At 50.0% G+C, this 13,809-nt stretch overlaps 3 protein-coding genes across 3 annotated transcripts; 1 reads left to right on the forward strand and 2 right to left on the reverse strand.

Annotated features, from left to right (window-relative positions):
- Positions 1 to 1,429: 1,429 nt before the first annotated feature.
- On the reverse strand, positions 1,430 to 4,935 carry TOP1 (DNA topoisomerase I; the record flags this gene model as incomplete). Its single annotated transcript, XM_005826298.1, has 16 exons — positions 1,430 to 1,501; positions 1,719 to 1,787; positions 2,033 to 2,092; positions 2,377 to 2,418; positions 2,468 to 2,529; positions 2,594 to 3,881; positions 3,931 to 4,012; positions 4,062 to 4,121; positions 4,192 to 4,220; positions 4,266 to 4,306; positions 4,358 to 4,382; positions 4,439 to 4,476; positions 4,536 to 4,584; positions 4,638 to 4,675; positions 4,733 to 4,757; positions 4,810 to 4,935. The coding sequence occupies 16 exons, from the start codon at positions 4,933 to 4,935 to the stop codon at positions 1,430 to 1,432; spliced, it is 2,106 nt and encodes a 701-aa protein (XP_005826355.1).
- A 3,567-nt stretch (positions 4,936 to 8,502) lies between these two features.
- Positions 8,503 to 9,846, forward strand: GUITHDRAFT_154465 (hypothetical protein). The gene is made up of 7 exons (XM_005826299.1): positions 8,503 to 8,670; positions 8,720 to 8,807; positions 8,859 to 9,001; positions 9,052 to 9,099; positions 9,169 to 9,232; positions 9,279 to 9,455; positions 9,667 to 9,846. The coding sequence occupies exons 1-7, from the start codon at positions 8,549 to 8,551 to the stop codon at positions 9,748 to 9,750; spliced, it is 726 nt and encodes a 241-aa protein (XP_005826356.1). The 5' UTR covers positions 8,503 to 8,548; the 3' UTR covers positions 9,751 to 9,846.
- A 29-nt stretch (positions 9,847 to 9,875) lies between these two features.
- Positions 9,876 to 12,017, reverse strand: GUITHDRAFT_114574 (hypothetical protein; the record flags this gene model as incomplete). Its single annotated transcript, XM_005826300.1, has 13 exons — positions 9,876 to 10,021; positions 10,068 to 10,148; positions 10,195 to 10,324; positions 10,431 to 10,532; positions 10,652 to 10,844; positions 10,902 to 10,947; positions 11,001 to 11,116; positions 11,158 to 11,206; positions 11,268 to 11,332; positions 11,384 to 11,418; positions 11,485 to 11,562; positions 11,612 to 11,770; positions 11,832 to 12,017. 13 exons carry the CDS (start codon positions 12,015 to 12,017, stop codon positions 9,876 to 9,878), a joined length of 1,386 nt encoding a protein of 461 aa, XP_005826357.1.
- Between the last annotated feature and the right edge of the window lie 1,792 nt (positions 12,018 to 13,809).

Genomic DNA, 13,809 nt, shown 5'->3' on the forward strand with positions numbered 1-13,809 from the left:
GTCCTCCTCCTCCTCCTCCTCAACCCCTCCCTGCTTCATCTCCTCCCCCTTCCCCTCTTCCTTCTTCCTTTCCTATAAAATTCCTACCTCTCCCCCCTACACACTGACTCTCTCTCTCTCTCTGCGCCTTCCTCCTCCTCCTCCTCCTCCTCCTCCTCCTCCTCCTCCTCCTCCCTCTCTCACTTGTTTTATCAGATCTTTCTGCTCAGCTCAGCTCCTACTTGCTGCGACTGACAGCACGAGGAGGCACGAACTTGCAGAGGAGGCGAGGAGGGAGAGGAAACGATCAGCACGGGGAGAACAACGAGAGGAACGATGACAGGGAGGAGCAGGAGGAGCGAAGAAGCAAGATCATGAGCAAGGAGCAGGAGCAGGAAGATCAGGAGCACGAGCACGAGCACGAGCACGAGCACGAGCACGAGCACGAGCACGAGCACGAGATCTGGGGGCTGACGAGGCTGGCGGTCGAAGTCTGCACAAGGAGTGCGAGGATGCTGCGGGGGGAGGATGCAGACAAGCTCTGGTTCAGACTCCTTGACCTCCTCCTCTCACACCTTCTTGAGTCGCTTGAGACGATGCAGGAGCAGGGAGGATCGGTGCAGACATCGAAAATCTCCTCCTCCTCTCCTCGTTCCCCTCCTCCTCCTCCTCCTCCTCCTCCTCCCGTTCCCTCATCTCCTTCCTCCCATCCCTCAATCTCTTACTTCCTCTCTCCTACCGCTCCCCCAACCCCAGGGGTCAGGACATGGCTGAATCTACTCGACGCGCTAATCGAAGAAGTTCTCCGCAACATGCTGGGCCTAGTGAGCCTCGAGGGCCTCCTAGCCCGACTGGTCAAGGCGCATCCCCAGGAGAAGCTGAGCTGCCTGCGCCACGTCATCATGGCCATGGTCGAGACTTTGCGCTTTCAGAAGGACCAGCAGCTGCTGGCAAGCAGGATCATGCTCCGAGCTTCTGCCCAGCACGCCAGGAAGTTTGCGGAGGAGGCAAAGAGGCCCTGCAGGGCTGACATGCCGGGCAACTTGCTCCCTGCTCCTCCTCGCGCACGCGGGGCTGGGGAGGGAGAGGAGAGGACGGGAGCGCTCCTCTTCTGGACCAGAGAAGTGCATGCGGTGAAAGCAGGCGATGTGAGGGGAGCAGGGGCAGGGAAAGCGGCTGGGGGGCAAGCAGGAGGAGGAGGAGGAGGAGGAGGAGGAGGAGGAGGAGGAGGAGGAGGAGGAGGAGGAGGAGGAGGAGGAGGAGGAGGAGGAGGCTGACGGAGTTGATTGGAGTGGTTCCTGCTGTTCGACAGTCTGTGGAGGAAGTGGGAGGCAGAGCTGTAGCGCAAGTTGAATAAAAATCGATTAGTTTAACAAGGAGATACGATATCTTCGTGGAGAGGAGAGGAGAGGAGCGAAAACATATTCATCCGCAAAAGTTTTGCAGATGTTCAAAACCTCCAGTCCTCGTCTGCCTCGTCGATCGCCCACTTGAACTTTGTGATGAGAGATTTGTTGAAGACCTGTGTTTAGATATCAACTTTTTCGCCTCGCATCATCATCTCCTTTGTCAGCATCTCAATCTTCTCCTCCTGCTCCTGCTCCTGCTCCTGCTCCTGCTCCTGCTCCTCCTTTCCCTCAACTGCTTCTTATCTTCACCATCTGGATCTCTGGTTCTATTCTCTTGCTCCCTTTCCTTTCGCCAACCCTCTCCACACTTCCCTCCACCTCCTCCGTCACCTTGTTGAGAGGAAAATTTCCAAATCGTTTGCACCAGGCGACAGTGATCCTTGGATCGAGGTAGTTCACCTGCCGTATGTGAGGAAAAGAAAAAGTTGAACAGAGGAGGATGTGCAAGAAAGAAGAGGGAACTGGGAAGGGGGGGAGGCGGGGGGAGGAGGAAAGGGAAAGAGGAGGAGAGTAGAGGGAAAGAGGAGGAGAGTAGAGGGAAAGAGGAGGAGAGTAGAGGGAAAGAGGAGGAGAGTAGAGGGAAAGAGGAGGAGAGTAGAGGGAAAGAGAGAACAGGGGTAGGAGAATCATAGAGAGCAGGGAACCTTAGAAGTGCTGAGAGCGACGCCAGCAAGCTTGAGTTTGATCTGTTTCTGCGTTTCTTGCTAGAGAACGAAACGAAGTAAGAGAGAGAAACGAAAGGAACGAGAGTGGCGGGTAGAACAAAAGAAAGTGAGAGTTGAGAGTGGGATTACCGAGTGAGAGTGAGAGTGAGAGTGAGAGTGAGAGTGAGAGTGAGAGTGAGAGTGAGAGTGAGAAGGGATGTAAGGGGGGAAATGCAAAGTAAGGTTGACAACAAGCAGCAGCAGGCAAGAGGCAGCGAGGAGAAGGATGCGAGGAGAAGGAAAGACGTATTGTGATTTCATCAGGAAGAAAACATGAAGAATACCTTTGAGATTCTTTCTTCAAGATTTGCAATCTTCTTTTTCATCTGCTCGTCAACGTCATGAAACATTTTCGAGATCTCACGACAACTTCACCTGCTCTTTGTTGTCTGCAGACTTCTTCTTCTTCTTCAAGTCAGCCAACTCTTCATGCAAGCCTGTGACCCACGACCAAATTACAAGTTGCCGTCACATCTCCCAACACAAATCGCCATCTCCTACCTTTAATCTTCTCGTCCATCTTCTCTACTTGAGAGTCGAAGGTCTTACTAACAGCGCGCGAGTGATTACACAAGATTGCAACTTGATAGTTCGCATCGTTGTAGAACTTGAGCTGGGTCGCGTCGTTGCGCAGGAAGCTCGACTTTTCCGGGTGATCCTCCAACTTGTAGAGCTCCTGGTCCAAAGTGAACGACGCGTTGTAAGTACGGAAGACTTTTGCTGTCAGGCCAGGCATCAGGTCCTTGAGGTAGGTATTCAAACTCGAGGTGTTGAGCTGGTCAAAGACATCGTCAGACGGCTTCTTGCTGTTGCTCGTCAACGATCGCATGTTCTCGACAACTCTCCTGAAATTCTTCTCCTCTCCCTCTCGCACAAACGACACGCAAGGATTTTCCTCCCCCTCCTTCGCTTTCTCCTCGTCCTTAGGCCTCAACTTAACAAGGTTCTTGTACTCGATCGAGTCTTTGCCCAGGAAGTTGAAGTAAATCGTCGGGCCCTCTTCGTCCGTACCCAATGTGATATGTTCCACTCGGAGACTGCAGCAACCCACGGTATCGGCCTCTTCGTTCGTATCCTTCTCGTTACCTGCACGAATGGCCAAGTTGTCGATCAACCATAGAGCGGTATTCTGCTGCATCTCAAGACCCGAAGACTTCAATCCTTGTGTGATCCTCTGCCTTATCCTCGCCACGTGCTTCTTCAGCTCTCTTGCTTTCTCAAACTTCTCACGGTCAGACTGGCCTTTGAGCGAGGAGCCAGCAGAAAGGAACACGTACTTGAACTCTCCGTTGATCGTGTCCTTGTAGAACGCCAGCCACGTCTGCTCGTCCTTATGCACAAGACTCTGCCATGCATGTCCGGGGAGGGAACAGCGGGGAGGACAAGCGTCCTCAGAGCAGTTCATGGTGATATCTTCAGGCTGGATCACACCCTTGACTTGCCCCATCTTCGGATGTTCGCCTCTCCCTCGGAACAGCCCAGCCGGCTCTACCCTGAAGTTTCCGTTCTTCTCCAAGTGAGAATCAAGGACGACTGTCACGTAGGGTGCTTCAGTCTTCTCCTTCGCTTGCTTGATCTTCAGCTTTTCCTCCTTTGTCAACGCCTTTTTCTTCTCCCTCTCAGCGTCCAAGTGATCGACTATGGGCTGGAAGTCACAATTTTCCAAATCTTTGATCGCGTGATTTTTTCCCAACTTCTCGCTGAATTCCTTCCAAAAATTCTTCTTGAAAACATCCTTGCCAGCATAGTCTGTCCTGCTCATGGCAGCATACATAGTTGCAATAGCTTCCTGCAAAAGGAAACTTTGAATTCTTCCCATAATTTATCGTGCGATTTACCTGCTCTGGGGTGAGCGAAATGATTTGACCATCGTACTTCATTTTGACTCCGTGGGGTTCATAGTTGGGAGGAAAAATGACACTGTGCATTAGAAATCAAAATATTCGACAGATATCTCAGTTCTACGTACCCATTGTGCTCCAAGAAACGCCATTTCTTTCCCTGAGCAAGGGGCTGCTCATCTTTCCACCTAAAGAACGTAGAGAAAGGCAACAAACAAGGTTAGCGATCTTGCGTATGAGAAACACATGAAGTCCAACCACTCATAGACTGGTTCAACTTTCACTTCCTGTGTAACGGTCAGCTCTGAGCCATCGAAACTCGCATGTTTGACCTTCTTGGGCTTTTTTGGTTGTCCCTTGCCATCAGTTTTTGCTGATGGTTGGTCAGGGATTTTGGATTGCTACTTGTCAAGATCTGTTTCACCTGACTTGGAGCTTGACTTTGACGACTGATATTGAAGATCATTTCAGTGCAACAGAACAACGTAGAAAATCGCATTCAAACCTTCTCTTTCTTGGCGGGAGCTTTCTTCTTGCGTGTATCTGAATGATTAGAGTGAGTATCGTTTGCAGATCAAGTTGTATCCCCAAGTCACTTTTACCGAAGTCTTCTTCGTCATCGTCGTCATCGTCGTCATCGTCGTCACCTCTCTAGTGATCGAACCATGTCATCGCAGACATCAACAACAAAAACTGCAGCACACCTTTCGCTTCGTTTTCTTCTTCTTCTTGGATTCCTTCGCTGCTTGAATGGGACAAAGGCGTTAGACCCTTCAACATCTCACAGGTACGCACACACCCGTCGGAGCGTTCTCCTCCTTCACCTAAAGAATAATCTTGTCAATATTCAGCCCCTGCAGGTTGCAAGGATAAGACCTGGGACTGGACATTCTCCTTCTTGGACGACTTTGCTTTCTTTAGAGGGACATCATCGTCGTCCTCCTCAGGCTTGGGTTCCTTTTTGGAACTCTTCAAAGGTTTGTCGTCGTCCGATTCGGACATGGTCAACCTAGTACGAACAGATGTAAGAATATTATCAGGACAGCGTGAAAACCGTAAGCGCCGGATCGCAAGTGAAAGTCGTCTCAAGATCCTCGTGCTCGATTTATGATCACATATGAAGATATCATTTTATGATCAAATATCAAGATATCAAAAAAACGTGCTCGATTTATGATCACATATGAAGATATCATTTTATGATCAAATATCAAGATATCAAAAATGATATCTTCTGTTCAATCATCAATAAACACAAGTGGGAAGGGAATACCATACAAAAGAAACTCACTCCTCGGTTTCGCTAACTGTTCCTCTCAGGATTCAACTGTCTTTATACTTTCCAACCAGTTCTCATGTTACAACTTTCTTCTTGTATATCTGTCCTCGTCATCAACTCATCGTCGCCATTCTTGTCTTATCTTCGCCATCCCTTACTCCCTAACCTCCTGTCACGTGTTCCCGCCCATGCCTCAAATTCGCGATCTCATCTGCCACCACCACCCCCACCCCACTCTGATAAACTACCCTACCCTTTCCTTTTACGTACCCCATGGAACAAGTGATAGGACCCCTCATTGATAGCTGGATAACCCCTAGTACCTCTGTATGCCCCCCTCAGCTTCTACCCACCCATTATCAAATCCTTTCGGACCCCTACCATATGTCAATCAATCACTCCCACCCTGCTTTTGAGACCACCTCTGAAATCACTGCCAGATAACCCGTTCCATAGACCAGATATTATTATTACAAGTACCCCCTACGCATCAATACCACCCCATCATGACTCACTACCTTAGTACCCTGTACCCTACCCTGAAGTTATATGACCCCGATATCCCAACGGCTTCGAACCTCCAACCCTCACCACGGCAACGCTCCTGGTACCACCACCCCCGGTGATTCTCCGAATCAAGAAGTGCTTTTATAGAATACCCCTACTTCAGAGTCAAACCGCTTCCAACTTACACCGGTACTCTAACACCCCTACCCTGCTCTCTACTCACTTCATTAACCCCACCCCCTTGTCGGTATATAAGGCCAGTGTCCGCGCCGGGCAGCCGGTACACCGGCGTCTGATCGGGGCCCCGGCCCGGCCCGCCCGGCGGCGTCGGCCCGCGGCCCGGCCGGTGATCGGATGTCACTCAGTCACAGTGATCGGACGGGCAAGTGATCACGGTCCGATCGGACGGGCGCCTTGCCCTGGCCCGGCTCCGGACGGTCCTCGAGAGTCATCGGCCCGGGGGCCCCTCAGGACTGTACAGTAAGCCGGGCTAAGGTCCGCCCGGAGACTCTCAGGGCCGGGCGGACCGTCTCAGTGCTCGGCGGGGGGCCGACCGATCGGATCGGATGTGAGGCCCTCATACAGACCAGCCAGTGACCTTACAACAGGAAATTTTCGAACATGTTTCAAATGTGAAGGTAGTATTCGAAAAATAAAGATTGATTCTATTTGAAATATTTGAATTATTAATGGAGGTCTTGAAATATTTCATTCAAGTGCCTGGACTTACCCCTCCACCGGGAAACGGGGAAGATGGAGAAAATGCAGGGGGCAAGGATACGATGCTGAAGAATTTGGCCGAAAATCCGTCGATTTATGCAGCATGACAAGTTCTCCTCATCGACACTGAACTCGAAGTAACTTGATGATCGATCCTAAGACTGTTTGTTCTCCTGCTTCTCTGCTCGATTTTCTTGTTTTCTCTACTTTGTCTCGCTCAAGGTCATAATTTGGTCGGGTTTGTGGGCGATGGAGAGAGAATGTGTATGAGATGTGCTCCTCTCTACCGCTCATCATCATCATCCGGTGTATATGTATGAAGGAAACTGAACGATAACTGTGCATTCAAGCTCTTGGCAAAGGCGATACTTGACCTTTTGGCTTGTTCGCGTTTGATCGACAATCATGGCTGCACAGCGTAGCTGCAAGAACGAGTTTGAAAAGTATGTCTGCAATGCATTCTACAAGATACTTCATGTCGTAGCTGAAGCTCGTCTATCCCATGGTGCCGAGCCAGGTAAACGGTCGACCGACTCTAGCTTCTTGCTAGAAAGCAAAGGCATTCCAGAAATAGACGCCGAGATTCACAGTCATATCAGGAGTGGAGATATGGTTCCTCCGAACCTTCTTGTCTTCACAGTAGCAGTTGACATGAATGCTGATGGGCCAGTTCCTCCTCCCGGCGTGTCTGTGAATAATAAGATGCTACCGCCCAATACAAGAGACGACTACGGGAGTTGCCCGCGATACAAGGTTTTGGAGAGGTGGATACTAAGGTTCGAGAGAGGAGCGAAGTCAGACATCAAGCCTTCGTTTGCTGTCAAGCATCTGCTTCTACTTGTGAAGAGCGTCTACTCCTGTTTGCGGTTGTTGCCGTGCCACAAGACTGTGTTTCAGCTGCAGTACCGCAACGCGTCTTGCGGTTTGAAGTATAGGCTATCAACCTCGCTCTCTTTACAGCAGAATGAGTGCTCGATCGGTCATCAGAACGAAGAGATTCACGAGTACAGGTTAGTGATCCTCACAGACATGCAACTCGATCCTTGCGATGGTTATTCATTCCTCGTCCAGTTTTGGGGAGGTGGAAACGCCATCGGGGCGCGTTCTAGTCAAGGTGCAATATTCGCTCTCACCGGCAGACGAATACCTGGTAGATCAGCACATGCAACTTGTAAGTGGATGAGTTGATGACTGGTTTGCAGGTTGCAGCGACCGAAGTTCCAATTTTGCAAGTTCGAGAGAGGTCTCTTTCTTGCCCGACCGAGCCGACAGATGCAGGTTGTGCATTGGTGTATCATCGCTTCTGTACCTGTCTGGTCAATCAATCTAATCAAACTGTTTAATCAATCTGTTTAATCAATCTGTGTTATCTATCTGTGTTGTCTATCTGAGTTTTTAATCTGTTGAATCGATCTGTCTTGTCAACAACGCTTCGTTCTACTGATCTTTCTCTGCCAGCCGCTTGGTTGGAAAGTGCTGTCGCTGCCGCAATCAAGACTGGCGGCACTGGTCACCCTGGCTTGATGTCTGAACGACGGAAGAATGTCCGGCCACCAGGTGGGATTGGAGGAGGTTCAACAAAACCATCATAATCCTGGTGTTTACAGGAAGTACAAAAGTGCAGAAGAGCGGGAGTTTTCAGTTGGTAAGATAGTTCACCTGTTTCTTGGCATGTATTGACTCCCTTGCTTCTTTTCCCGCAGCTTCGAGCCGAAACCGATCCGACTGTATGCAAGAAGATGGCATTCGAGGGCACACAGCTTGGTCCTCTGACCTCAAGCAATGATGAATCGCTACTTGGGAACTACCCAGAGGTTTTGACATTCTTCTTGGTTCGAACACTATCTCATGGTTGGGCAGGAAAGCGAGCTGGATGACATGAGCTTATTGAAGATCGACCTGGGTCTTGCACGAGATTTTCACAGGCTAGCACACACTCAACACGATTCAGTCAAGACTGAACCTTCAAGCAGATCTCCCAAGCTTGTAGCCTCGCCTCTTCTCCGCGATGTTGGATTCAGCGCTCCGAAATCGAACGCAACGGCCGCCAAGATGACAAGAGAGGAAGGGAAGGAGGAGATTCCAACGCCTCTGCTCCTGACCCCCATGATGCCGAACGCAAAGCCAATGTTCGGAGGTTCTCAAGGAGGTCAGGGGAGATCTCCACGGATGGGTCAAATGGCTGCAGATTCAGACGTCAAAGGTGCCAAGTCTCCGATCAACTCGAACAGGTCTGAACAGTCAAGGCTGTTTGCTAGTTGAGGTTGAACTTGTGTGAAGAAGGTCGCCGTCACTGGATCCTCCTTATGTTCCTCCTTGTACGGCTTCGCCTCCTGTTCGAATACCGTCGGCCCATCCTCTCTCGCACGTGATCTATCCTTCTCTTCACTTGCCCTGTTGCTGACGCTTGTCTGCAAAGAACCGCGGGATAGGCTTGTTCAGCTCGCCGGTCAACAGCCCAGCAGACAAACCTCCCTTCGCTCCTGCAAGCAACTCGCCCTCCTTCTCATCCAACCCGCTGCTGTCCGGCTCCTTCCCAGCATTGTTTTCAGATCTTAAACGGTGATTGCTCACTTGTACTTGTGTTTTGAGACTGGCTGACGGGTGCTCAGAGCAAACTCAGTCAATGGATCTCCTGAGAACTTCGTGGAATCGCAGAGGTGTGACTTGATGTGTGCGTCTGGAATCTTCTTGCTCGATCTGACTTGCGTCCTTCTCCCTTCCGTCAGATGCAAACCAACCGCAGATTCGCATGCCCACGAGGAGATTCAACCTGCTCTCGTTGACGACGAGGTCTCGTCAGCCTCTCTGTCTCTTCCCATGCTCACTTGTGTCTCAGGCGCCTTTCGCGCTCAATGGCACGAGCAGGGAGTACGATTCGCTCACCAATATCCTCCGGAGATGTGAAGATCCCCTTCCACTCAGTGGCGTGTGGGGCAAGAGCGTTGCTCCTCAACGGCCAGACACTGAGACAGACAGTCTGATCTGGATGCCTCCTGCTGACGACGTGACGGTGGTGAGTTGCCGACAAGCCCCTCGGCGTCGCCTCACTCTCTCTCCTTCTTCGTTGCTCGCTTGTTCTCCTGCTCCCCCATCGTTGCTCAATCTTCATCGCACCTCCCATTGCTTCCCCTTCTTGTCCTGTCCTTGCTGTCGCTACATCACCTTCCTCCCCATCCCTTGCTCTTCCTCTTCTTCACCCCACCAGCTCATGTGGAGCTTTACAGGGAGATCTGTTCGCCGACATGTCGATGATGCAAGATCTCATGGAGCTGCATCTGCACCAGCCCAGCAGCGCCGCGACCTCCTGACGATGTTGCGGCCAGAGGCAATCCGGCGACCTCTCACGTCATCATCTGCACATATTTCTCTCTTGCCTCGTGTACAGCAGCGTTAAAAGCGAACAAACTGACGCATTCCTGTCTCCATACACACATCACGTCTCTTTCAGCTTGTCAAACGTTGTCTCCGGATGCTCACGGCCGAAGCCCGGGTGATCTTCCTTTCTCACGACCTTGAGGCCGTGCGGGATCGGCTTTCCCGCATGAAAAGCTTCAACAGCCTCTTCGATTCGTATAAGCTCTGCCCATCATGTCAACTGGATGTCAAACTCGAGAGGTTGCTTGACCTGAGCTGGATAGGAACGAGTCGTCATCTGTTGTATTCATGTTGCCTTCCGCCACAGTCTCATCGCCCCAGTATGTATCATCTTCCCACATCCTATGCAGGGTTCAGAAACGTTCGAATCCTCACACCCTCCCTTCCCTCAACTTGCCTGGCCAAGAGCTCTTGTTCTGTCAGATTGGCTGGGAATTTATGATCAGTCCTGATAGCCAGCTCTGAATCGTTCTGAAATAGTCCGATTTTCTTGGAGAGATTAATTCTCTGAAGGTTGGAATGAGAAGAGAGTCAGGGGCCAAAAATTGTTTGAGAAGCAACGGATGTGACGACAAAGGTTCACATTCCAATGAGACAACAGGGAGAGTCTTACTTTCATATCATATCCCTCGATCGTTTCGAGTTTGGCACCATCGTAAACGACACCGTCTCCTCGAGCCGTAATGAACTCGAACCCGTTCTCCATCAGGTGAAGCTGAAACATGTAGTCAGAGGAGTGAAGGAGATAAGAGGTGCAAAGACAAGGAAAGCGAGGAACAGGAGACAAGACAGGGCAGGGCGAGTTCTCTATCAGGGAAGGCAAAGAATCCAGACCTCTGGGGGAGGGGTGATCTTGCTTGCAAGCATTCCATTGAGGGCAATGACGTGCGACTCTCCCGTATATTTGCAACGCGTGACCCGTAGTTGCCAATGAGCCATTTTGTATGTTTGATTAGCTGGAATGTGCCTTGTGAGATCAGCGTATTTCATCTCAAGCTTTTTCTGATAGTTTGGCTTCAAAAATTTCCTTCAAAGATGGAAAATGAGAAGGAGATTCGAATTTTGTCATTGTATACTCTCTTACCAAGCATCTACAGCCAGATACGGGGCAAGAAAAGTTCCATTCCGTCCTTCACTTTCGTTCTCAGTGAAAAACATATCTCTGTCTCAGGTTTCAACGCACCAATACTCTGCAATTCGCCGTTGAAGAAGCAGATATGAACGTCGCTCAATGATCGCGTGACATCTGCCATGCAAATATTAGTCGTTCGACCGTCGGCGTCAACGTCTTTGACTTGGCTGAGGGAAAGAAAAGAAAAACGATCCTGCAGATTCCTCACCCAACTGAATCACCTAAACAGACCAACTTGTAAGGCAAGAGAATAAACACTGTTCACTCGCGTTACCATTCCGGAAGTTTTATGAATCATGGTAATGAACGTTGAATTACAAAATGGCACGATGTTGATTCCCTCGATAATGATCCAATTCTCCACACACGCCTTGTTTGGTCCACTGCATCGTGATCACTGGTGGTTGAAACATTACACCATGGGAGAAGCATACCATGATTCAAAACAAAGCTTCTTCTTGTTGCTATCCTGCCAGCAAAGCAAGTCCATTCAATTCAACGAATCGAAACATGGATAGCAGCAAAGCAGACTGACAAAGTTTCGCATTAATTCCTTCATCTTCTTCATGGTCTTACGATATTTCTTCGTTTCTCGCCTTTCTATTTCCTCTGTCTGCAAGACAAACATCATCTATCACATCTCCCTTACTCCTTTCACTGACTGGAGTGTAAAAGTTCCCAAAGATCTTCGAGAACGTTTCGTCTACAACTTGACGGTCGTCCTCCCCCATCGGAGAAGAAGAGCGGGCGACAGTGCTTGCACGCCATTCCTTCTCAATCTCTTCTAGGATGAAGTCAAGAGATGACTTCATCTTCTCTTGCTGCAAGGTTGATGTCAGGAGTGACTTCTCGCACCACGTTGATCAAATCACAGGAGCTAACCATCTTTAGTTTCTCTTGTTGTATGACTTGTGCTTCTTGTATCTCCTTCTTCAGCTTCTGCAGGCTCTCGAGAAGAGTGCGAGACCTGAATCCGATTCCATTATCCTCTTCGTCTTGTTCTTCTTCGTCTCCTTCGTCTCCTTCATCTTCTCCTCCCCGTAGCCTCAACATCTCCCTCCCTGCCATGCAAACCGAAAGGTCTCCTGCCATGTTCACCCCACATGTTTTTGGCCTCGGGCCGCTCATATTCAAACAGCGATCATCGGAATCCAACAATATCCTGTAGACAGACGACAAGATTAACTTGCTCCAGAACTCTCCACGACAAGAACTGATGGATACACCAGCAGAGGCAAGTGAGAGGAGGGAGAGGAGGGAGGAAGGAGATGCCAAAGAGAGAGAGACGGACAAGAGAGGAAGGGAAGACGGACAGCATGGAAGCAAAATTGCCGCGAAGCTCAGCATGGCAAGCATGCAGGCAACGGGCGGCATGGCGGGCTGGGGTGAGAAGAACAGGAGGGGATGAGGCAGGGATGAGGGGGGGAGGAATGTGAATGAGGGGGATGATTGTGGACGGGTCCACAAATAGAGGTGGCTCCTCCGACATGCTCCATGTTGGAACATGGCGATGAAGCAGCTGCTGCTATATGGCTTCTTCTTCTTCTTCTTCTTCTTCCTCCTCCTCCTCCTTATCATCACCACCACCACCACCACCAACACCAACACCACCAACAACAACAACAGCTTTGTAATCTTCATGTTGGTCTCAATCATCATCTCCATCATCACCACCATCATCATCACCAGCAGCAGCAGCGGCAGCGGCAGCGGCAGCACCTCCACCTACATCTCCATCTCCATCTCCATCTCTAACTCCTTCATGGAGATCTCAATCATTTTCTCCATCAGCATCAACAGCATCTTTGTTATCATCTCGAATATTCGCATATCTCCAACATCTCAGTACTCGTGCCCTCTTCTTGTTCCCTCTTTTCCTCTCTCTCTCTCTCTCTCTCTCCCCCCCGCACTTGCACTTCTTTTTCACTCTCCTCTTATTCACGCTCACTTCCCCTGCCGCACTCAACCAGTCATTTGCGATCAATCTTTGTAGTCTTTCTACAAAACGAGCAAAACATTCATGCCTATCAAACGATCTTTTCTCGCATGTCACTAAAAAACTTTCTTGCAGCATGTTCCAACTTCTTCTCACTCGTTCGGTCAAGCAAGCCGACAAGGAATTCAATCACTTCCATGCTGTCATGGCGAAGCCCACGAAGTAAGTGTTTCCTCTTCTGCTATTCCCTTTGCAGCTTGCTTATCCGTGGTTCTCCCACCTCATCTTCTCCTCCTCTTCTTCCTCCCTTCGCTTCCGTTCCCCGTATTCTCTTTTCCTTTCTCCTCCGTTCCAACCACACTATTTCGCTCTCCTCTCCTCTCCTCTCCTCTCCTCTCCACTCTCCCCCTCCTTTCTACTCCCTCTCCTCTCTACTCCTCTCCTCTTCTCAACTTTTCTGGTCCATAACCACTCCTCTCCTCATTTCCTTGATTTCCGAATGTTCTCATCATGTGCGAAGGTACAACATGTTCTTCTAATCTCTTAAGCTCGCCATGTACATTCGGTTTGACACTTTGCAATAAAGTTGTCGTGGATACAGTTTTCTCATGTATGCAACCTGTTCCTTCTGCTATCTTGTTCAATTTCTTGTTCTCAATACCTACATGTTACTACATACACCCACATTACAATCAAACACCTCTCAACAGACAGCGCAGGTCCTGCTTGCTCGGCTGTTTGAAGTGGACTTCTCAACTGACTTCTTCCTCCTCCTCCCCTCTTGGCATGCAACAGCGGTCATCTGATCTTCTACGGAGGACGGGGTAGTCGGTAGCGACTGATCCTGGCCCGTGACCTTGCTGGAACTAGACTGCAGAAAGGAAAACTGCTCTTCCCTCCCTTGTTCCTCCACCGCTGACGACC

Source organism: Guillardia theta (genome assembly GCF_000315625.1).
Source record: "Guillardia theta CCMP2712 unplaced genomic scaffold GUITHscaffold_76, whole genome shotgun sequence".
In the NCBI taxonomy this organism is placed as follows: Eukaryota; class Cryptophyceae; order Pyrenomonadales; family Geminigeraceae; genus Guillardia; species Guillardia theta.

What these genes read in the sequence shown, in the direction of transcription:
- GUITHDRAFT_154465 (XM_005826299.1), top strand. Translation starts at nt 8,549, where the DNA reads ATGCCGAACGCAAAGCCAATGTTCGGAGGTTCTCAAGGAGGTCAGGGG. An exon ending in TTGTTTTCAGATCTTAAACG is followed by an intron (nt 9,002 to 9,051) that starts GTGATTGCTCAC and finishes ACGGGTGCTCAG; the next exon opens with AGCAAACTCAGTCAATGGAT. An exon ending in CTGCTGACGACGTGACGGTG is followed by an intron (nt 9,456 to 9,666) that starts GTGAGTTGCCGA and finishes GGAGCTTTACAG; the next exon opens with GGAGATCTGTTCGCCGACAT.